Below are 22,981 nucleotides of genomic sequence, written 5' to 3'. Positions count from 1 at the left end.
ACGCTGAACCTTTGTATATACTCTTTGTATATACTAAGGCAACGCCCACCTTTGTATATACTCTTCCGGTTTAACTGCAATGCAGTGCTATGCTTATGAAATCACTTAGAAATTGACATTCCGTTTTAATGGGATGTATTTCAGTTTCCAAAAAAGAATACACTTTGTAATTTACAAAAGTGTATGGAGTCATAAGCTTCACATATTTTAATGTATGTATGTATCTTTGGCTAGGGTTGTGGGTAAATTTGCAAAGCTATGCATTACCCTATAATTTATATAGAGGTCTACCTTTAACAAAGAAATTTCAAATAGCTTTCATCTTGGGGCGTCCCCTAACAAAATGGATGCATGGACTTAGGTAGGACTCACTTAACTATCTAATAACGAAATTTTTAAATAGAGGCACTAGAATATATTCGGCTGTTTGTTCCAAAAGCCCTCCTCTTCGTTTCTCTCATCCCACCTACGTCCAAATATAGCATACCAAAAACAGAGCCAGAAACCAGATTGTCTGTGACATATCTGTTCTGTCACAGACAGGGACAGATTAAGAGGACTAGACCAGAAAATGTGTGCATACTGTGTAGCTCAAAGACAAGGCCAAAACTGTAACGCAAAGAAAATACATTCAGAGCTTTCCAAATCCCAATCTCCTCGGCTTTTACAGTTCAGCCTAGTTCGTTGTTTTCCACGCCCCCCAGCCCCACCCGCGTTTGCGATTTGTTAATAATAAACCCACAGCAAGACCGGGGGGCGGGGTGGGGGAGATCTATAACGCATGCGCCATAGGGAGCGACAACAACTTCTAGGGCGTTGCTTGGGGGGGGCCTGGGCGGTCGTGGGGGGGGGCCTGGGCGGTCGTGGGGGGGGCCTGGGCGGTCGTGGGCGGGGCCAGACGCGCGCGAGATTTGAATTTCCTCTCCGAACAGTCAGTGCCCGCTTAGAGGTTGAGTTTTGCGGCAGTATTCTCGCCAGGCCCTGCAACTTGTGGGCCGCATTGCCGGCCACAGAGATGGTGGAAGGACCAGGCTGTACTCTGAATGGAGAGAAGATTCGAGCGCGAGTGCTCCCGGGCCAGGCGGTGACCGGCGTGCGGGGAAGCGCTCTGCGGAACCTACAGGGCCGCGCCTTGCCCCTCGCAGCCTCCTCGGCTGTGGTCTCCCCGCAGGTGAGCTACTCCTGTAACCGGCCATGCAGTCAGCAGACGGAAATGGAATAAAGACCCCATCAGGGTTCCAAGGTTTAAAGTGTCATCTCTTTGCTCTGGCCCAGGTTTCCTGGGGCTCCACCTTTTCCAAAGTTTATTGTCACTTTGCTGTTGGGAGAAGGGGGTCGTAGCGCGCCTGCGCAGGAGCGAAGGGCTCGCGCTCGGGGCTGATGCTGCCCGGGCAAGATGCACTGTGGGAATCCAGTGAAGCTGTTTTGTCTGTGTCGCCTTGGTTGACTTCTTTATGATACCCACATGGTTTCCTGTGTCTACAGCTGCATTTTCCGCTGTTGATAACATCAAATCTCTGCTACGTCTGATACGGTTTTTTTCTGTCCCATTTTAAAATTTTAGCGTAAATGTCTAGTTTCTTGCTTGCCTAATATTCTGCAATTGATAAGTGTATCACAACTAGTATAAAATTATAAAAATACAAGTAGAAAATTTAGCACTAAGCGTTAACTTCTCACTCAACTTCATACTGCCATCTACTTAAGGGGCAGTGAAACCCAGATCTGGTTCCCTTAGGTGAATTTATTTCTTTTTAAAGTAAACTAGCACAGCTTCTTGCCACTCAGGCATTCATTGCAGACGATGTGTATTCATGTGGCCAGAACTTGTACTTAAAATATTCTGATTAAGGCATCATGCTTTAAAAGCCCTTTAGATGTGTGGATGATTGTATTTCATGGATACATGCAATATTGCACTGTATTTCAATTTCTTCTGCAAAGTTTCCTCATAGCCTTTGGTCCTGAAGAAAAAGTTGCCTGCTATGAAATTAGCATATACTTACAACTTGAAAGAGATGAGATTCTAAGTCGAAGAAAATACATTTTCAAACTTGGGGAAAAAGAATAAGTTTTGCATCTCCTTCCAATTGCCCTTTTATTTATTTTGACTTGATATGCCAGTAAGTATTCTGCACCTATTTTTGTATTATTGTTATAGTGTTTCTAAAATCGTTTCAGGTTATCATAGATGGATTTTAAATGGTTTCTTTAAAATACTAATATTTATGAATATTACTCATTCAACAGAATTTTGAATACTCAGGGTGCCTGGGGAGCAAAAATAAATACTTCCTCTTTTGGAGCCTATATTTTAGTTGGAAAGATACAAAGACGTAAAGACATTCATTAAATAATCAGCTAAAGAAATATAAATTGATAAGGAGATACATGCATGTTCTTCTTCTTCTTTTTTTTGAGACAGAATCTCACACTGTCACCCAGTGCAATGGCGCAATCTCGGCTCACTGCAACCTCTGCCTCCTGGGTTCAAGCAATTCTTCTGCCTCAGCCTTCTGAGTAGCTGGGATTACAGGTGTCTGCCACCACAGCTGGCTAATTTTTTGTACTTTCAGTAGTAACAGGGTTTCACTATGTTAGCCAGGCTAGTCTCAAACTCCTGACCTCGTGACTGCCTGCCGCAGCCTCCCAAAGTGCTGGGATTATAGTTGTGAGCCACCATGTCTGGCAGAGATACATGTTTCTTAAAGGACTTATAGGAAGATCAGGGAAGCCTTCCCCAGGGAAGTAGCAAAGGTGAAGGGTGAGTAGAAGCTCTGCAGCACAGGGACTAGAAAAAAGACTGAAAGAAAGCCAGAGTAGACACTGCCCTCTCAGTTAGGAGATGACTGCAGAAATCCAGGTGACGAATTTGGAATCAAGTGCTGCTGGTGGAGATGAAGACAAGAGAAGAGAGTCACTATTTTAGAAGTAAAGATGGTAGGGCTAAGCAATGGATATGGCTTAGCAAAGGATATGATATCCGTAAATTTACATCATTCAACAACAACATATTTTGTGTTCGGTTTTATGCTAGCTCCTGGGGATACAAAGATGAGTAAGATATGCTTTCTGCTGTGAGAGTCCAACCTAATGTTTTAAATAAATATCTCGTTGGTATTTAGGAAAAATAGCTTGAACATTTCCTTTTAAGTTTTGTTGTGATTATCTCTGATGGTAAGGCATGAGATGCTTTTACATTTCATTCAGTCATGAAAAAGAATAACCCTATGATAAAGGATCATAACCTGATTGTACAGATGAGGCATATGAGTCTCAGTGAGTTTAAATCAGTTGCCTAAGATCACATGACTAGTAATGGGCTAAATCAGGGTTAACCATGCCATAGCTCCACTCAGCAGTCAAATATTCAGTAGGATCTTTATTGTTTTCTCAGCATACAATGGTAGGAACACCATAATGCTCAGTTTGTGGTAGTGGCTATTTATTAAACAGAAAAGTACAACCTTGGGTTTTGGCTGTGTCTACCACCATTTTTAGTTTTGTTCGGTTCAGTCAATTCTCTTGTATCTGTTCTGATCATTCTCTTCTAATAACTTTTATGGCTATGTTTGGATTGCACAAAAGAGTGCAGCCTGATAATATAATACAAATGCTTCATTAATGGTTAGGCAATTATTAACATCACTTGGCAGCAATACTCAATAAGTTATACCCCACACATAAAAAGCCCACCATTTAAAGATATTATTTTTGATACCTTGATAGAAAAAAGTATTACAAATTGGAATAGGTAATTAAGATTAGGATCAGGAATCTGGTTCTGTGGACACTGGATTTCAAAATCAATATGGAAGGAATATGCTCTTTGGGGCTGTTGATAAAATTCTAAATAATTTACCATGGCTTCATTTTCTGGGCCTTTGATCTAAAGAAAAAACATAATTATAACCTTTTGTAAACATGAAGAGTCTTTTGCATTTTAGAGGGATCCATAGTAAATTTCATTAAAACATGGTAGGTTGTCACAAACCTCTGGCAAGATCATTACTGTAACAGATGAGCCTATGTCTCCTAGGCATTTATGCCAAAGAATTAAAACTCTTTAAATGTTTCTGCTACTGGCTTGAAATGATTAGTTTTCACAAGGCAGCATTTAAAAATAATTTAATAACTGCATACTGCATTCTTTACAGTGCAGTAAACATGGAAAAAGTTACCAATGAGAGCTAAAGAAATATTTAATGGGCATTCAAAATAAAATATTTAAACCTCAGATAATCGTACCAAAAAAGAAACCAAAAAACACTACTTCAGTTGCTATTGCCATAATGGACTGTTACTCTGTCATACAGCATTCCTCTTTGCTCCAGTGTAAAGTTTATAGAGAACACACTTGAATGCATGTCTCCCTGTGACAACTGATCCTCATTTTGAGAAAACCTAGCCATAGAAGATCCCAGCATCTGCTAGTCATGTATGTACTATATTATTTCTCTGAGTTATGATCCACTGTCTTGTCAGCATAAAATTGTGCAACAGTATAAACAAATTGCATAAAACTCTGCTGGAGATTGTAGAACCTTATGGTAAGAAACAATGTTGGAATATAAATGAACATATCTGGTTAATGAGCTTTGAAGAGTCATTCCTTTGATTTTAATTGTTGGGTGGATACAATATTTTAGTGAAATCATATTTAATCTGCATGTGTTTTCAATATCACAAAACAGGATATGAAACAGTTTATTTATAAGCATTCACTTTCTTTGAAACATGGTCTGGTTATTTCCATCACTCTTTAAAATTTGATACATGTATTTAATATGCTGGCTACTTATCTTTATATAAGTGACTTCACAGTGTCAGGAACCTAACCGAGGAGGCATTTAATAAAAGTTGAATGGATGGAGAAGAGCAAGATTTTGAATAGTGTAAAACAATTAAAGATTTAGAAATAAATTCCATTTGGAATCTTTCATTATAAGTATGTGCATATTTTGTTGTGCATGTTATATGGAAATTCCTACTACCAGAATGTAAACCATGTAGTAAATTTTCCTTCTTCAAAGTGGGGAAAAAAATCATGGCTCATTTTATTGCCATTATTTAAAGAAATGAGCCAATCTACAGAGATTGATTTTCCAGCAAAATGAGGCTCATTTCTTTAAGTATCTGAAGGGGATTTCTAAATAATTTAGAGAACATGCATTATATACTTACCTTATTAAATGGATACTGATAATGATTTCTCCTTAATGACTCAGGATCATCATTATCAGTATCCAGAATGCTATGGAATCATGAAACAAGGGATAACAGATAACATTCTTACAAAGGAGAAAAAAGGGGAGGTGATTTTCCATGACCATTGTAGCTTTTTATCCAGATGAACATATTCGGTATGCTGTAGAGAAAAGAACATCTGATCATCTTGATTTTGAATTCCCATTTCTTTGTTACTTCCTTGTCTGGAAATGCTTATTGTCACAGCTTATTTGGTCAGGATTAAATTAAGCAGCATATGACATTCTTAGCTTAGTTCCTAGCAAAATAAACATCCTGGGAATTGTTCCTTTTTCTTCTGGATCAGAGCTTTCTCACCAGACCCATTTATCTGAGGAACACCCTATTTGTATGAAGGATTCATAATCATTTGGTGCCTTCAGATAAGGTACAAAGTCTTTAGTCTCTCAGTAAGTGCTTAAAGGTCCTGCACCTACAAAATTATAGACTATGTTTTGATGAATGGACCTAAGGACCTCTATTTTGGTGTTTAGAAATCATTTTAAAATTATGTTCTTTGATGACTTAGACTGGTAGACTTAATCTCTGATTAAAAAGTGTTGTTGTATTGGAGGGGAAAGCATGTGAGGAAAAGAAGAGAGAACAGGGAAGTAAATATGGTATTTTCTTTTATGTAGGGAAAAAACTGCACTAGAGTTGAAACATTTATCTATGTAAAAGACTTACTCTGCTCTGAAAAGTTTATCTTCCTTGTCCACCCATGGATAGGCCGGATAAATGGTAATCAGCACAATAAATCATGTGCTATCTCTGAAAATACATGTTGTTTTGAAGATTATTAAGCCACTTGAAAATGGGAAGGTGAACCCTTCTCAATCATACTTAAAATTGTGGCAAAGGATATTTTCATCTTTATTTCAGAAAAAAATAAATAAAAAGGATGAAGTGTTCAAACAATACAGTAATGGATTATAAGGGTCAACATGAGAAAGTCAAGTGTATATTGGACAATTGTGTATAGTTCCAGCAAAGATAACAGGCTTATGGAAATTAATTTTTGAATTTTGGCAGCAAAAGCTTGCAGAGAAAAGTGATAACCCTAGCGTCTATCGTAAGAGAAGTGAATGTCTTGTAAACCTTAGGTTTATTGCAAAAGCTTTGCCCAATTTATACATAATAGCTCTCAAAACAAGTAGAACAAACCATTACCAGTATACCAGAATTTTGCCTTAAGATGGAGTTTTAAAAGAACAGTGAAAGATATATGCAGGTGCTTGCAATGGCCAATCATAAGTTGAAAATTTTATATTATCTCAAGTATATTATCCAGAGCGGATTATTTTAGAAATAATAGAATACCAGGAATCCTCTGACTTGGGTAAACCACCTGCATGATAAACAACTGAATAAAAAAACTTTATGTGACATTTCAAAACCAAAATTAAGCACAGTAGTGCCCCGTTATCCACAGAAGGTACATTCCAAGACATCCAGTGAATGCCAGAAACCATGGATAATATCGAACCCTATATATGCTTTTTTCCTATATATACATACCTATGATCGTTTAATTTATAAATTAGGTACAGTAGGAGATTAATATCAATAACTAACAATCAAATAGAACAATTGTAACATTATACTGTAAGAAAAGTTAAATGAATGTGGTATCTCTCTCTGTCTCAAAGTATCTTATGGTACTGTACCATGAGTAACTGAAACTCCAGAAAGTGAAGCCTTGGATAAGGGAGAACTACTGTATTAGACTAGATCTTTTTAGAGCAACAATTTAAATGCTAAGTAAACATGACAAATAAAAACCAGGCATTCTAGGATTACTTGCTAAACACAGAGGAACTCCTCCCTAAACCTTCCCATATGGTTCATTTTATTTTATGGGAAATTCTGGTAAATAGGGTATTTTACTTCCATTATAGCTTTTAGTAGTCATGAGAATTTGGTCCTCCTATGTTTAAATCTCACTCTATTGCAGGTAATTAGAAAATAAGATATTAGGATGTTAATGAATTTTAAAAGGAGATTAGGTAGATGGAAGAGTGGAGGATTTGCCCGGATACCTTGGGAAAAGTCAAGCAGGATGGGGATGTTGGGAGGGGAAGCAGTGAGTGTATACTTTATTTATTTATTTATTTATTTATTTATTTATTTATTTATTTATTTTTGAGACGGAGTTTTGCTCTTGTTACCCAGGTTGGAGTGCAATGGCGCGATCTCGGCTCACCACAACCTCCACCTCCTGGGTTCAAGCAATTCTCCTGCCTCAGCCTCCCGAGTAGCTGGGACTACAGACGTGCGCCACCATGCCCAGCTAATTTTTATATTTTTTAGTAGAGATGGGGTTTCACCTTGTTGACCAGGATGGTCTCGATCTCTTGACCTCGTGATCCACCCGCCTCGGCCTCCCAAAGTGCTGGAATTATAGGCGTGAGCCACCGCACCCGGCCCGAGTGTATACTTTAAAGCCACACTTGGTGTTAGGAGCTAAAGGAAGAGGCATCTATTTTATCTCACAAATGTTCACTGAACCTCAGGCATTGTGTAAAGCTGTCAAGGATATTAGCTAAACTTGTTACTGTCCCTGGAGAGCTTATAGACAGATAGGGAAGAAATGCAAGTCACAGATAAATAATAATTCAGTGTAGAAGACACTTCAACAGTGGTTTAGAAAATACTATGCGAAATTTGGCAGGTAGAAGGCCTCAAGATTATCCTACTGCCCAGGTGGGGACACTCTAGCCCTAGAGAGAATTACAAACTATATATATGTGAGCAAGGAAGAGGTTTTGCTAACATTTCATTTTAATACCAAATATCATCGAGTATTAAAAAGGAATTCTTAAACATATTCAAGCCAAGCTCATATAGCATCTGTAGCTGGAAGAGTTTCTGCTGCGCTGAAGTCATTTGATATTTTCAGGTTAATCTTTTTCTATAAGTTAATATCTACCTGCGATCATTCCTTCATTTGCTTTTCTATCAACATGTGTTACAATATTAACATTCATCAGGTGATAAACATCTGTTTTCAACATTTGTAATTTCAGAGTTTCAATTTTTTTAAAAGATCATATTGAATGTTGTTTTTAATTGCAGAGAATAGGGTAAAACATCAGTAGAGCAAATAAGACATGTATTACACCTTTAAGACTTTAGTTGGAGGTTCTCTTTGAGGCTCTGTCAGCAAAGACAACATACTTCAATTTCCATTGACAGCCATGCGAAGATATATAATGGCCTCATGCATTTGGAGTATATTGGGGCCTTCGGAATTTATTTGCAAGGGAACATCCTACCTTTTTTCTTGTTAATAAGTGGCCCAGTAACCATAAGGTTTGAAGTACTATCCACCAAAACTTGGTTTTTATTTTTTTTTATTTTTTAATTTTTTTAATTTTTTTTTTTGAGACGGAGTTTCGCTCTTGTTACCCAGGCTGGAGTGCAATGGCGCGATCTCGACTCACTGCAACCTCCGCCTCCTGGGTTCAGGCAATTCTCCTGCCTCAGCCTCCTGAGTAGCTGGGATTACAGGCACGCACCACCATGCCCAGCTAATTTTTTATATTTTTAGTAGAGACGGGGTTTCACCATGTTGACCAGGATGGTCTCGATTTCTTGACCTCGTGATCCACCCGCCTCGGCCTCCCAAAGTGCTGGGATTACAGGTGTGAGCCACCACACCCGGCCCCCCAAAACTTGGTTTTTCTAAATGGCCGCATCATTTTCCATGGTTAGAACGTTCTTTTTTTTTTTTTTTTGAGACGGAGTCTCGCTCTGTTGCGCAGGCTGCAGGGCTGCCAGCAGATCGGCTCACTGCAGCCTCCACCTCCCCAGTTCAAGCAATTCTCCTGCCTCAGCCTCCCAAGTAGCTGGGATTACAGGCATGCTCAGGTGCAGTGAGGAACAGTGATGTGGCAGCTGACAAGAATTTTATAATTGGCCAATCAGACATTAGCTAGATAGTGAGTTCAGTTTTAATTTTTTCCTTTAAATGTATTATTATTTTTAATTACAGTAGGATTTGGAGGAAAAGGTGGTGTTTGGTTACATGGATAAGTGGTGATTTCTGAGATTTTGGTGCAACCATCACCTGGGCAATGTACACTATACCCCATGTGTAGTCTTTTATCACTCATGCCTTATGCCTCTCTGCCCCTCACACCAAGTCCCGAAGTCTAATGTATCATTCTTATGCTTTTGCATCAGATTTAACTTATAAAACTTAGAGGTAGCTGGGCGTGGTGCTGCACACCTGTAATCCCAGCTACTCGGGAGGCTGAGGCAGGAGAATTGCTTGAACCCGGGAAGAGGAGGTTGCAGTGAGCAGAGATCACACCACTGCACTCTAGCCTTGTGCCTGGTGACAGAGCGAGACTCTGTCTCAAAAAAACAAAACAAAAACTTAAAGAGATAAATGAGATTAAAGCACAGGAGAGGCAGTAGTAGCAAATTCTTTCCTACCCATGAAGCAGGGAAAGCTGCTATATATGAGAGAGAGAGAGAGAGAGAGAGAGAAAGAGTGTGTGTGTGTGTGTGTGTGTGTGTGTGTGTGTCTGTATATAAAATGTGGTAATATTCATCACCTGGCCTCTGCTGAGAGCTCCAAGAAAAGCTAGAAGATTTCACAGGGCGTATATAAACCAGTTGCAAGTAACCAATATTGGGAAAAGATAAGAGAGTGTTGACATTGGAGTGGTGGAGAAACAAGGCTCTTACCCTTGACTTACAAATGAGGGTTTAAAATGTTAGTAGGAACTTAAATCTGAGATCCTGAAAATGTACAGCCTAATCTATATTGAGACAAAGATCTATATCTGCTTTGTATGTCATCATCTTAAAAGTGTCCTGGCTAGTTTATAAGAACTTTTTACAGACTGATTGGTTGTCATGGAAACCTACCTTAAAACCTGTTGTAATCTATACTGGGCCTGAAGTGTACTTAAGTGGCTTAAAGTCCCTTGTTAGGCAGAAAAGCATCAAGATTCTTGGTGCTTCTCAGTTCAGGGCCCTAGAAGACTGACTTATATAAATAACAAGGCAAATGTGTTTTTTCCTTACTGAGTACTCAAGCCTGCCTTCCCAGTGCTTGATAGTTATTGATAGGTACTAGAGTGCCTGCCAGAAAGGAAAATCAAAAACTGAGCTCTGAGGATATGGTGGCATGTGCCTACAGTCTTCCACAGGTTCTTTTTTGTCATTTGTGCAGAACTGGAAGTGACTGCTGCCATTTTTGATTACTCTTGTGCATTTAATTTATCTGCCATTCTAAGCCAGTGTTTGATTCTCCAGTTCTTACATAAAGGAGGGATAGATAAAGCCAGTTGCCTGAACTTTAGGCAGTTGGAAAGTTCTGGCATTGACTAGCTATTTCAACCTTGAACTTGAATGGATTTAGTAGAAGAATAGTAAGAATAGTGTCTGGTCTCGGTCTTTTATTTTTCTTTATCTCCATTATCTATTTGAACTGCGTACTGTGGTTGTACCTTAACAAAGACTAATTTCGTGAAATAAAGAATAGAGTGAACATGCCATCTTAAGCATTTAGAATGACAAATGTCTAAAACCAAAGGTTGGAGAATCACCGAACAATATCATTTCACCTTAAAGTGAGGAAAAGTTGTGACTTGCTTTTAGACTCTGTATCTAAAGCTGTTTTATAATTATATCTTGACATTTCCCCATTCCCACTGCCCACCAAGTTTTCATTCAGAATCTTTGAGAATCATTAGGCCCATTTGAGAAAAAGAGAAAAGAAGTTAGAGGTAAATAAGGATATTACCTTAGGTTGAGTTAATGCATAGATAGAATTTTATGTATCCTGTTTTATCTTGTATAATAGTTATGCATGTCTAAGTTTTAAATTTTTAACTACATTTTGAGTTTAAATTAAATAATGTTTATAAAACACTATTTAATTGAAAATAGTCTAAAATAAAAATAATGACATAAGAAACACCAGCATACATAATGCCCAGTTTAAGAAAAAGGGCATTGCTAAAATCTAAACCAAAGTCCCTTTCTTTCCTTCTCCCACAGAAGAACCTATATTTAATATTTTTGTTTTATGTTGATTTGTGTTTATAATTTCCTTGAATATCTTATAGTATTCTGCATATATGTTGTAATCCTAACAATGTATTGTTTGGTTTTGCAAAACTGATGGGGGAAAGGGAATATGAGTTTATTTTTTCTTTATTCTTAACATTGCGGTTGGAATAGGACAGGTCTCAAATTAGATTCTCCTACTCAGGCGGCCCAGGTTTTATCTCTGATCTCCTGCATCACAAGACGTGAGAATTGAAGCTCTTATTCCTTAGTTTCAATCAATGCCCTTAGGGTAGATGCTGGCTTCAGGACTCTCCTTACTACCTCTCCGGCTTCTCTCCCATTGTTGGTTTTTGACCTTTTATTCTTTCATACTTGCTTAAGAGTTCATCGGTGCGGTTAAAAATACTTTGTTTTCATATTTTATCATCTATGATTTGTAGCTGTTTTTATCTGACCACTCTTTCAGGGAACTTGTCTATACTTCTGGAAATGGAAGAACCTATATTCCAGTTTTTAGTTTTAAAACATTCATGTTGTATTCCTGTGCTTCCTTTTCATATGCACAGAGCTATATGGTCCTGGAAGAAACTTTATTTTGATTGTCTGTCAATTTTTTTTTTTTTACTTAATTTTTTTGGCCTCTCTCTCTTTAAATGACTGCATAGTAATTTGACAAAAATGTATGTAAACAGCCGATTACATTACTTGTTGGAGATTATTCTTCTCATTGAAATGCACCTGGGCATGAAGTAATATGAACACATTTAAGAATTAAATTGTAATTTTGTTTAAAATTTGTGTGTTTGTGCTTATGTGTGTCTATGTATTTTCTACTAGGCTGCTGTACTGAATAATAATGATTCCAGCCAGAATGTCTTGAGCCTGTTTAATGGATATGTTTACAATGGCGTGGAAACTTTGGGGAAGGAGCTTTTTATGTACTTTGGACCAAAAGCTTTACGGTAAGATAAGCCTGTATAATACATCTTATCTCTCTATATTTAAAGATGCATAGAATGCTAGATGGAGTTTGCCGGGTGTCACATTTAATCATATAGGAAGTACTGTATTTTTAAGAGACCTCCAATATGAGAAGTTGTGATTCTATCATGGAAATCGATAAGCAGCAGAAGAATAAATTCTTATGTCATCATTTGTTGGAAGACAGTCATTTTATAGGGTTTCCCAAGATGTATTAGAGCAACACAGCTCTGTTTTGCTATTCCCCAAACTCCCTATACCACAAGTCTCTTCTTGATTTTACCAAATGTTTATTGTATTTCAGTGACACAGTTACTTTATATACTTTATATATATATATATATATATATATATATATATATATATAATTATTTATTTTTTTTTTTTATTTTTGGAGACAGAGTCTTGCTCTGTCGCCCAGGCTGGAGTGCAGTGGCATAATCTCGGCTCACTGCAACCTCTGCCTCCTGGGTTTAAGCTATTCTCTCACCTCAACCTCCCGAGTAGCTGGGATTATAGGCATCCATCACCACATCCAGCTAAGTTTTTGTATTTTAGTAGAGACGGGGTTTCACCGTGTTGCCCAGGCTGGTCTCAAACTCCAGATCTTGTGATTCGCCCACCTTGGCCTCCCAGAGCAGTTACTTTATATTTGTGACAGACTCTAGTTTGGTTTAAATATATTGCTTGATTTTTAAATACTTTTCTGGCTTCCTTCTTTCTCTGAAGCCTTGAATGGAATTTGGAAATTTACTTAGAGAATTTAAAAACTTTCCAGAGAAATAGTAGGTTCTCCATTGTTTTACAGTTCCCATGGAAATTCATCGCTAATATACTGGCAAAGGAGGACTAGCAACCTACTTCCTTGGTTGACTTAGTGATAAAAAAGTTAAAATATATGTTAATTGTGATGCATGATCACATATTTAATTTTTGCAGGAAAATTAAAATGTCTATGAGTTAATATGTCTACTGAATCTCAGCCCGTCTTTTCTGAGTTTAGCCTAAGCTTTTGCCAACTGTAAAGATTGATACTGCTTCTTCAGATTGTTTTTAGTGCTTTTTAAAGATATTGACCACATTTATCACCTTCTTAAAAGAAAAGACCTGGGCAGGCGCGGTGGCTCACACTTGTAATCCCAGCAGTTTGAGAGGCCAAGGCAGGCAGATCACGAGGTCAGGAGTTTGAGACCGGCCTGGCCAACACAGTGAAAACCTGTCTCTACTAAAAATACAAAAATTAGCTGGGTATGGTGGTGTGCGCCTATAATCCCAGCTACTTGGGATGCTGAGGTAGGAGAATCGCTTGAACCCAGGATGCAGAGGTTGCAATGAGCTGAGATCATGCCACTGCACTCCAGCCTGAGCAGCACAGCTAGACTCTGTATCAAAAAAAGAGAAAAGACCTGTTCCTGGACCCTGTGCTAACCAAAGGTGAATAATTGTCACAAAGAGATGATACTATATGATTGTTATTTATTGCATCTCATCTACCACATATTTAGAGTAATCCAGGGTTTATGTAATTGCTTTTCCTGTGAGGTGTTCTCTTTTCATTGTCAGCAGCTGCTGTCCTTGGACAACATTGTCACTTAATGGTTTTTCTTAGTCTGGAATTGATAACATCAGCATATGCCTAGTGGTTCATGCAGTAATGATATATTGCAGGTTACATTACTGCTGTGGTAGATTGATGTGATTGAAAACTCGTAGCTCTGGATAGAGTAGTACACAATGGGATCTGGGCATGATAGTTGAAAACATTGATATGTTATTGACTCTCTGGTGTTAGGTACAGATTTATTTCTGTAAGATGAGAGGGGGGTGCTTTATCAAGTGCTCTCCACTAGACTGATAAGAGGGAAGTCGTTTCTCAGTACAGGGCTGTCAGTAAGTATTCCATGAAGTTCTAAACAAGGACAATCACTTTTTCAAACTCACTGAACTGGTGCCATCCCTGGAGAGTACCTCTGTCAGTATATACGGGTGGGAAAAATGCAGTGACTTGCTTCCTTTCAATTTCCTGCAACCATAACAACTATTGGACGTAATAATTCAAGGTCAATGGCAGATCTGCTGTTGGAATCTGAACCTAAAATCAGTTGCTCCCCTTTTAGAATGTAACATAAGTTCAGAAAACATACTTCCAACCTGTGCTTCTTAGGGGAAATGGATGACTCTGTCAAAGAAATGTGATCTTTTTTGTGAGGCTGCAGGATGGAAGTCAAACATGAAGATATTTCTGTTGCAAATAGAATGTCTTTATCCTCCCAATAGACATTTCTATTGCAAATAGAATGTATATGCCCTCTCAAATGCAAACGAGCCAGGTGGGTGGCTCGTCTGCATTTGAGAGGGCATATATCAGGAAACATGTTTAAAGTTTGCTAACAGTTTCCCCTTGATACCCAGCTTTTCACAATGAGAATTCCCACAGATTTTAGTCGTAAACTATGTTCATCTCACAGGTCAGGCCATGAATCTTCTGGGATTCATTTGTTAACGAAAGTAGAATACAAACATAGCCCTCTAGTAGAATCTGCTCTGTAAAAATCCAAACATCAGAAAGATACATGTTAGAGAGTGATTATTTCTCTATCTACTAAATGATATATTCAAGTGCTCCTAGTAGTGCCAAGAAATACTAAAAATGATTTGATATACGTTTATTTTAGGAGCACTGTTGTGGTGTTATGTGTGATGACTACCTGTGCAACTTCTGAGCACGTTCCAGTAACTCTTCAACCAAAGCAACACAACATCACCAAGTTTTTGCTATAAATAGTACTCAGTAGAGAAAACTGAAAAATAATGAAAAAATAAGTGTAAAGTAATACATTCTCAATCCCACTACCAGACATGATCTTTATTAACTTTGGATGCATACGTTGCCACATTGCCAGTATGGTGTATGCAAATATTTATATGCACATTCACCTAGCTGCATTCACATTTAAGCTATCATTTTAATCAAAATAGGCATACCTGTTGCATTTTGGACTAAAATTTTAAAAATAGATAGATAAATAGACAGATAGATAGACAGATTTTTTAAATAGATAGATAGATAGATAGATAGATAGACAGACAGACAGACAGATAGATTTTTCCAAGACCCTTCACTGTTTCCAGTTTGTGATTTACATGACTCTGGCTGTTTGCAGTTATATGTGCTCAGAGACCAGAAACGATATCTGAGATATTTTGGAGGATTTGCCATTTTAGAAATGCTTTATACATGATTGATTTTATAATTTACTGGGGTTTAAGTGAGTATGAACCTCAAATCAGATATGCAAGACATAATATAATGAGTCTTTTCAGTTTGCTGAAATGCCTTTATTGAATCCATCACATACTACTTATAAAAGAGTTTACAGCTTCAACATATTTTCTGTACTGTCACATAACATGTTAGGAGAAATTGAAGTATGCTTTTACTCTGTGTAATACTGTAAGATTCATTCATATTGCTTGAAATGTCAGTGGTACTTTCTTTTCTATTACTAAGTCGTCTCCCATTGTGTGACTGAACCATATTTTGTTAATTTATTCATCAGATGATGGACATTTGGATTGTTTCAAGTTTTTAATATTATGACTAAAATTGCTATGAATATTCACATTCATGTGACATATATGAGTGGACATATATTGCATTTCTCTTGGATAAATACATTGGATTGGAATCTCTAAATCATTTGATAAGTATATGTTTGACTTTAAGAGGAATTGTCAAATGGTTCTTAAAAGTTGTGGTACTATTTTACATTCTTACCAGCAGAGTATGAGAATTTCAGTTACTTAGCATTTTTGCCAGCACTTGGTATTGCCAGTCATTTTAATTTTAGCTATTCCAATATGTATACAGTGTATCTCATTATGGTTTGAATTTTCTTCTCCCTACTAACTAATGATATCTGATGCAATGTGCTTATTTGCTGTTGTGTATTTTACAGGGTGAAGGGTCTATTAATTTTTTCCCTTTTTTTGGATATATTTTTGTGTTATTGAGTTGTAGTATTCTTTATATATTTTAGATGTAAACCATTTATCAGATACATAGTTTGCAAGTATTTTCTCCCAATCTGTGGCTTTTTTCTTCATTTTTTTAACCATGTCTCTTGAAGACTAAAAACTTTTAAGTTTGATGAAACCTAATTCATCAAGTTTTTCTTTCATGGCTCGTTCATACTTTTTGTGAGCAGTCTAAGAAATATTTGCCTAATACAAATTAATCAAGATTTCCTTGTTTTCTTCTGGAAGTTTTATTGTCTTAACTTTTATGTTTAAGATTATGATCTATTTTGAGTTCTTTTTTGTATATGGTACAAGGCAAGAGTTGAAGTTTGTTTTTTTGCATGTGTATATCCAGTTATTCCAGCACCATTGTTGAAGAGATTATCCTTTCTCCATTGAATTTCTTTGCATCTTGGTTGAAAATTAGTTGACCATATATGTGTGGGTCCATTTCTGAACTCTCTATTTGGAAGAATATCAGATAAAATGATATTATTTTATATTTTATGTATCTGTTCTTTCACCAATATTGCCTGTCTTAATTAAAATAGCTTTAAAGTAAGTTTAAATTAAGTAGTGTCAGTCCTCTGACTTTATTCTTTTTTTTTCCTAAAATTGTTTTTGTTATTTTAGTTATTTCCTACATTTTAGACGTAGCTGGTTGATTTCTATAGAATTCTTGCTGGCATTTTGATTGACCTTGCGTTAGACTTATAGATCAATTAGATGATAATTCACCTGTTAACATCATTGTCTTCCACTCCATGAACATAGTATATATTATATGTATTTACATATAATATTTGTAAATACATATTATATGTATTTACATGTATTATAATTTATATTATTATAATATTTACTGTGTATATATTATAATACATGTAATATTTACTGTGTATATATTATACATGTAATACATGTAATATAATTTACTGTGTATATATTATAATACATGTAAATATATGTATTTACTGTGTAAATATTATATGTATTTACATATTTACACAGTATATGTTATATGTATTTACATTATATGTATTTTGTAATTTTCGGATTCAGACATATTTTATATTTGTAACTAAGTGGTTTTTTTGATGCTATTGTAAAGGGTACTTTTTTAAAATTTGAATTTTCAATTGTTCATTCACAGTATATGGAAATACAGTTTTTGTGTGTGTGTTGACCTTGTGTCCTGCAGCCTTGCTGATATGATCTGCCTCTGGCAGTCCCCCATGCTGTTCTTGTGATAGTGAGTGAGTTCTCACTAGATCTGATGGTTTTATAAGGGGCTCTTGCCCCTTCTCTTTCTCTTCTCTCTCCTGCTGCCATCTGAAGAAGGTCCTTGCTTCCCTTTTACCTTCCACCATGATTTTAAGTTTCCTGAGACCTCCCAAACCATATGGAATTGTGAGTCAATTAAGCCTTTTTCCTTTATAACTTATCCAGTTTCAAGGAAGTCCTTTACAGCAGTGTAAAAACAAACTAATACACTTGCTAAATTCATTATTACAGTTCTAGTAGCTTTTTCTTGTATACTTTTAGTATTTTCTATGTAGATAATCATATCATCTGTGAATTAAAGCAGTTTTATTTTTTCCTTTTAAGCTATATGCCTTTTTAAAACAAATTTTACTTCAAGTTCTGGGATACATGTGCAGAACATGCAGGTTTGTTAAATGGGTGTACATGTCCCATGGTGGTTTGCTACACCTATCAACCTGTCATCTAGGTTTCAGGTGTTTGTCCTAATGTTCTCCCTCCCCTTGCCCCCTACACCCTATGTGTCTCTTATTTCTTTTTCTTGTTTTATTGCACTGGCTAGGACCCCCAGCATGATGTTGAGTAGTAGTGGTAAGAGCAAATAAGTTTGCCTCGTTGTCTATGATGTTAGCTTTATTTTCTTTGTAGATGCACTTTAATAGATCAAAAAAGTGCCCTTTTATTTCTAATTTGTTGAATTTTTCAAATATTTTTTCTGCATCTATTGAGATCATCATATTGCCTTTCTGACTTCATTTGTAGAATTCTATATTGATTGATTTTTAAATATTGAATGAGCCTTGCATTCCTGGAATATACTCCACTTTGTCATGATGGATTATCCTTTCTATATGTTTCTGGATTTGATTTGTTAATATTTTGTTGAGGACTTTTGCATGCGTCTTCATGAGAGATATTGTGCTATAGTGTTATTTTTCTGTTACTGCCTTTGTCTTATTTTGATATTGGGGTAATGATATTTGTGTAGATTTGTTATTGGTATAACATCAACTGGCCTGATGTATTTGGAGTTCCAGGAAGGGAAGAGAGATAAAACAGAAGACATTTTTAAAAGAAATAATGGGCCGGGCGCGGTGGCTCAAGCCTGTAATCCCAGCACTTTGGGAGGCCGAGGCAGGTGGATCACGAGGTCAAGAGATCGAGACCATCCTGGTCAACATGGTGAAACCCCTTCTCTACTAATACAAAAAATTAGCTGGGCATGGTGGCGCGTGCCTGCAATCCCAGCTACTCAGGAGGCTGAGGCAGGAGAATTGCCTGAACCCAGGAGGCGGAGTTTGCGGTGAGCCGAGATCGCGCCATTGCACTCCAGCCTGGGTAACGAGCGAGACTCCGTCTCAAAAAAAAAAAAAAAAAAGAAATAATGGCCAAAAATTGTGCAGGATTAACAAAGCTGTGGAACAGGGTCACATAATCTAACATACTTGTAACTGTAATCTGAAAAGAAAGAAAAAACAGAACAGAATACATCTTTGGATTTAAATGGCCAAGAATTTTTCTAAACAAACCACAGATCCAAGAAGCTAAAAGAACCTCAAACCAAACCAGATATCCCTCACACATACCTTGCCAGTGTGCTAAAAACCAAAGAAACATTATATATTAGCACAAAGGAACAGAGCTCAGAAATACATTTACAGAAATTATGTAAGACAGAAGACAACAGAGCAACATTTGCTGAAAGAAAACCCTCTCAACTCAGAATTCTAAACCCATCAAAAATATCTATTAAAAATGAAGGTTTAGCAAAGACTTTTTCGGAAAAAAGAAAAAAAAAAAAAAAAGCAAAGAAGCTAAGGGGATGTAGTACCAGGACCTGCAGTGCTAGAAAAGTTAAAGAAAGTCTGTCCAGCATAAGGGATATGATAACAGATAGAAATCTGAATCTACAGAAAGAAAAAACTGGGAATGGAAACTTGGAAGTAAATATAAAAGATGTTTTTCTCTTATGTTCTATATCTAAAGTAAGCATAATAACAGTTTATTGTGGACTTGGACTTTATAACATATATCGGAGTAAAATGCCTTGTCACAATAGTACAAATAATGGGATAGGAAAATGATGGTACACTACTTTAAGGTTGTTGCATACTTACCTGGCAGGGGAGATACCATGATCTCGAAGGTGGTTTTCCCAGGGCAAGGCTTATCCAGTGCACTCCAGACGTGCTGACCCCTGCGATTTCCCCAAATGTGGGAAACTTGACTGCATAATTTGTAGTAGTGGGGAACTACATTCGCGCTTTCCCCTGGTAAAAAAAAAATATTAAAAAAAAAAAGGTTGTTGCAATATACGTTTTGCTTGTCATTTGAAGCTACACTGTGATAACTTCTATCACAGTGTAAGATGTGTATTATGAAAACTAGAGCAACTACTAAAAAAATTCAAAAAGTGGTACAAGTAATAAGCTGCTAATGGAGATAAAATAGAATTATAAAAAATGCTGAATCCAAAAAAGCATTAAAAGATGAACAGAGAACAGATGGAACAAATAGAAAACAATAGTAATATATTTAAATCAGAGCATACAAATAATCACATTAAATGTAAATAATCTAACCATCTTAATTATTTGGCAGAAATTAATTGAATAAAAACACAAGAGCAAACTATAATGTGTGTACAAGAAAACCACTTGAAGTATAATGATGCAGGTTAAAATAAAAGGATGGAAACAAATACTGTGGGCCAGGCATGGTGGCTTATACCTGTAATCCCAGCACTTTGGGAGGCCTAGGCGGGCGGATCACCTGGGGTCGGGAGTTCAAGACCAGCCTGACTAACTTGGAGAAACCCCGTCTCTACTAAAAATACAAAATTAGCCAGGCATGGTGGCACAGGCCTGTAATCCCAGCTACTTGGGAGGCTGAGGCAGGAGAATCACTTGAACCTGGGAGGCAGTGGTTGCAGTGATCTGAGATCGCACTATTGCACTCCAGCCTGGGCAACAAGAGTGAAACTCTGCCTCAAAAAAAATAAAATAAAATACTATGGAAACACTTATCACAAGAAATCTGGCATAGCTATAATAATACCAAAGTAGATTTCAGATCGAGGAATATTACTGGAGGTAAAGAAGGACATTAAATAAAGATTAAAGGGTTAATTCATCAAGAAAATATAGTAATCCTAATAGAAATTCAAAAAATGTAAAGAACTGCTAGAATGGAAAGAACAAAGAGAAACTAACATATTGTTGACTAATTCAACACTCTCTTGGTAGTAACTGATAGAACAAGTGGGCAGAAATCAGTAAGGATAAAAGACCTGAGCATCACTATCAACCATCTTGACCTAATTGACAAGTAGAGAACATTCCACCCAACAACACATGCTTTTCGTGTGCACGTAGAACACTCAGCAACACTGACCAGATTATGTACAACAGAATGAGTCTTAACAGATTTAAAAGTATTGATATCATGAAAGAATCATCTCTGACTACAAAAGAATTAAACTAGAAATCATTGAGATAACTAGAAAACTCTTTTTTTTCCCCCATTTTGAAAGGGAGTCTCTCTCTGTCCCCCAGGCTGGAGTACAATGACAGATCTCAGCTCACTGCAACCTCCACCTCCTGGGTTCAAGTGATTCTCCTAACTCAGCCTCTCGAATAGCTGTGATTACAGGCATCTGCTACCATGCCTGGCTAATTTTTATATTTTTAGTAGAGATGGGGTTTCACCATGTTGGCCAGGCCGGTCTCAAACTCCTGACCTCAGGTCATCCACCCACCTTGGCCTCCCAAAGTGCTAAGATTACAGGTGTGAGCCACTGCACCAGGCTGAAAAATTTTAAATATTTGGAAATCAGCATGCTTCTAAACTCCTGTATCAAATACATCACAAAGGAAGTTAGAACGTATTTTGAATTGAATGAAAATGAAAACACCAGATCAAAATTTGTGGGCACAGCTAAAGCAATGCTTGAGGGAATGTTCTAGCATTAAATATTTATTATAAATGAATAAAATTCTCTAAGACTTAAACTTCCATATAAAAAAACTAGGAGAATAAAAGCTAATTAAACCCAAAACAGACAAAAGGAAGAAAATAATGAAGAACAAAAGTCAATGGGATTAAAAAATGAAAGCAATAGACAAAAAAAAAATCAATGAAGCAAATAATTGGTTCTTTGAAAAGTGTAATAAAAATGAATGACACCAAAAATTGGTTCTTTGAAAACTATAATAAAAATGATAAACTTTTAGCTCAATGCAGTCCAATATAAACATGGCAGACATATATAATTTAAAATGTTCTAATAGCTGCATGAACCAAAGCAAAAAGAAATCAATTTTAATAATATAGTTTATTAACCTATGCAAAATATTTCATTTCAACATACAAACAATTTAAACAATTATTGATGGGATATGTAACATTCTTTTTTTATACTGAGTCTTCAAAATCTGCTGTGTATTTTATAATTACAGTACACATTAATTTGAGCTAATCACATTTTCAGTGCTCAGTTGCCACATGTGTGTCGTGGCTGCCATATTGGACAATACAGCTCACAAATAAACACTAAGAGGAATGACAAAGGGAACATTACTACAGATCCTCAAGTTGTTATTTGAATAGAAATAGGACATTATATATTACATAAAGAATTTATGTCAGTTAATTCAACAACTAAAATAAATGGACAGATTCCTTGAAAGACACAAATTATCAAAACATACTCTAGAAAAAGTGAATAATATGAGTTATTTTCTATGTTGTAAATAAGTTGATAGTTTAAAACCTCAAGAAAGAAAACTCCAGGCATATTTAAGGAACGTGCTGTTTTATCTTTTTCATCCTTTTTTCTCTTTCTTAGGTTTGGATAATTTCTATTCATCTATATTCAAGTTCACTTATTCTTTTCCCTGCTCTGTGTAGTCTTCTGGTCTACTCATTGAAGAAATGTCTTATCCCTGATATGTATTTTTATTTCGCTGCTAAAATAGCCCACCTGTTCATGAACCTTTATACTAAATCCTTATATATGTTAGATTATTAACATATTAATAACTAATATATAAACTTTGATTAAGAATTAATATTTTAAGTTTAAAATTAATTTAACATTACTTTTAAAAAACATAGTTTGACATCTGGTGCATCTTTGGGTCTGGCTCTGCTGATTGCTTTATCTCTTGATATTGGGTTTTTGATCTTTGTGTGTATGTGTGTGACTTATAACTTTTTTTGAATCCTAGACATTGTCTATAGAAGACCAAAAACTAAATCCCAGACATCATGTAAAGACAAACAAGAGCTAAATAATATTTAAGCTCGAAAACAGTCATGCCTTTTCTGTCAGTCATTAGTGTTTGGGATTGAGTGAGTCTAGTAAAGTAGTTGACCTAGGTTTGGGTTTTGCTTTGGCTTGACTTCAGTGCACCAACAACTTCGAAACTCCAGCTGCTACTGC

The 22,981-nt window shown here is 36.5% G+C and overlaps 1 protein-coding gene and 1 non-coding gene across 3 annotated transcripts in view; both read left to right on the top strand.

The window, feature by feature from the left end:
• Window positions 1-1,015: 1,015 nt before the first annotated feature.
• NEIL3 (nei like DNA glycosylase 3) overlaps window positions 1,016-22,981 on the top strand; it is a 59,431-nt gene continuing 37,465 nt past the window's right edge. For both annotated transcript variants that reach the window (XM_064370985.1, XM_064370984.1), the window contains exons 1-2: window positions 1,016-1,171; window positions 12,112-12,236. In XM_064370985.1, coding sequence (XP_064227055.1) covers window positions 1,016-1,171; window positions 12,112-12,236 — 281 coding nt within the window. The remainder of the gene's footprint in view (window positions 1,172-12,111; window positions 12,237-22,981) is intronic.
• LOC135272601 (U1 spliceosomal RNA) lies at window positions 19,648-19,811 on the top strand. Its single transcript, XR_010340621.1, has one exon. It is a non-coding gene; the product is annotated as a U1 spliceosomal RNA (small nuclear RNA).

The sequence above is a fragment of the Aotus nancymaae genome, unplaced genomic scaffold (genome assembly GCF_030222135.1).
Source record: "Aotus nancymaae isolate 86718 unplaced genomic scaffold, 86718_ANA_hifiasm-v0.15.2.pri h1tg000115l, whole genome shotgun sequence".
NCBI classification, from domain to species: Eukaryota; Metazoa; Chordata; class Mammalia; order Primates; family Aotidae; genus Aotus; species Aotus nancymaae.
The sequence above is the reverse complement of the archived record's forward strand: the minus strand, read 5'-3'. Positions and strand labels throughout refer to the sequence as shown.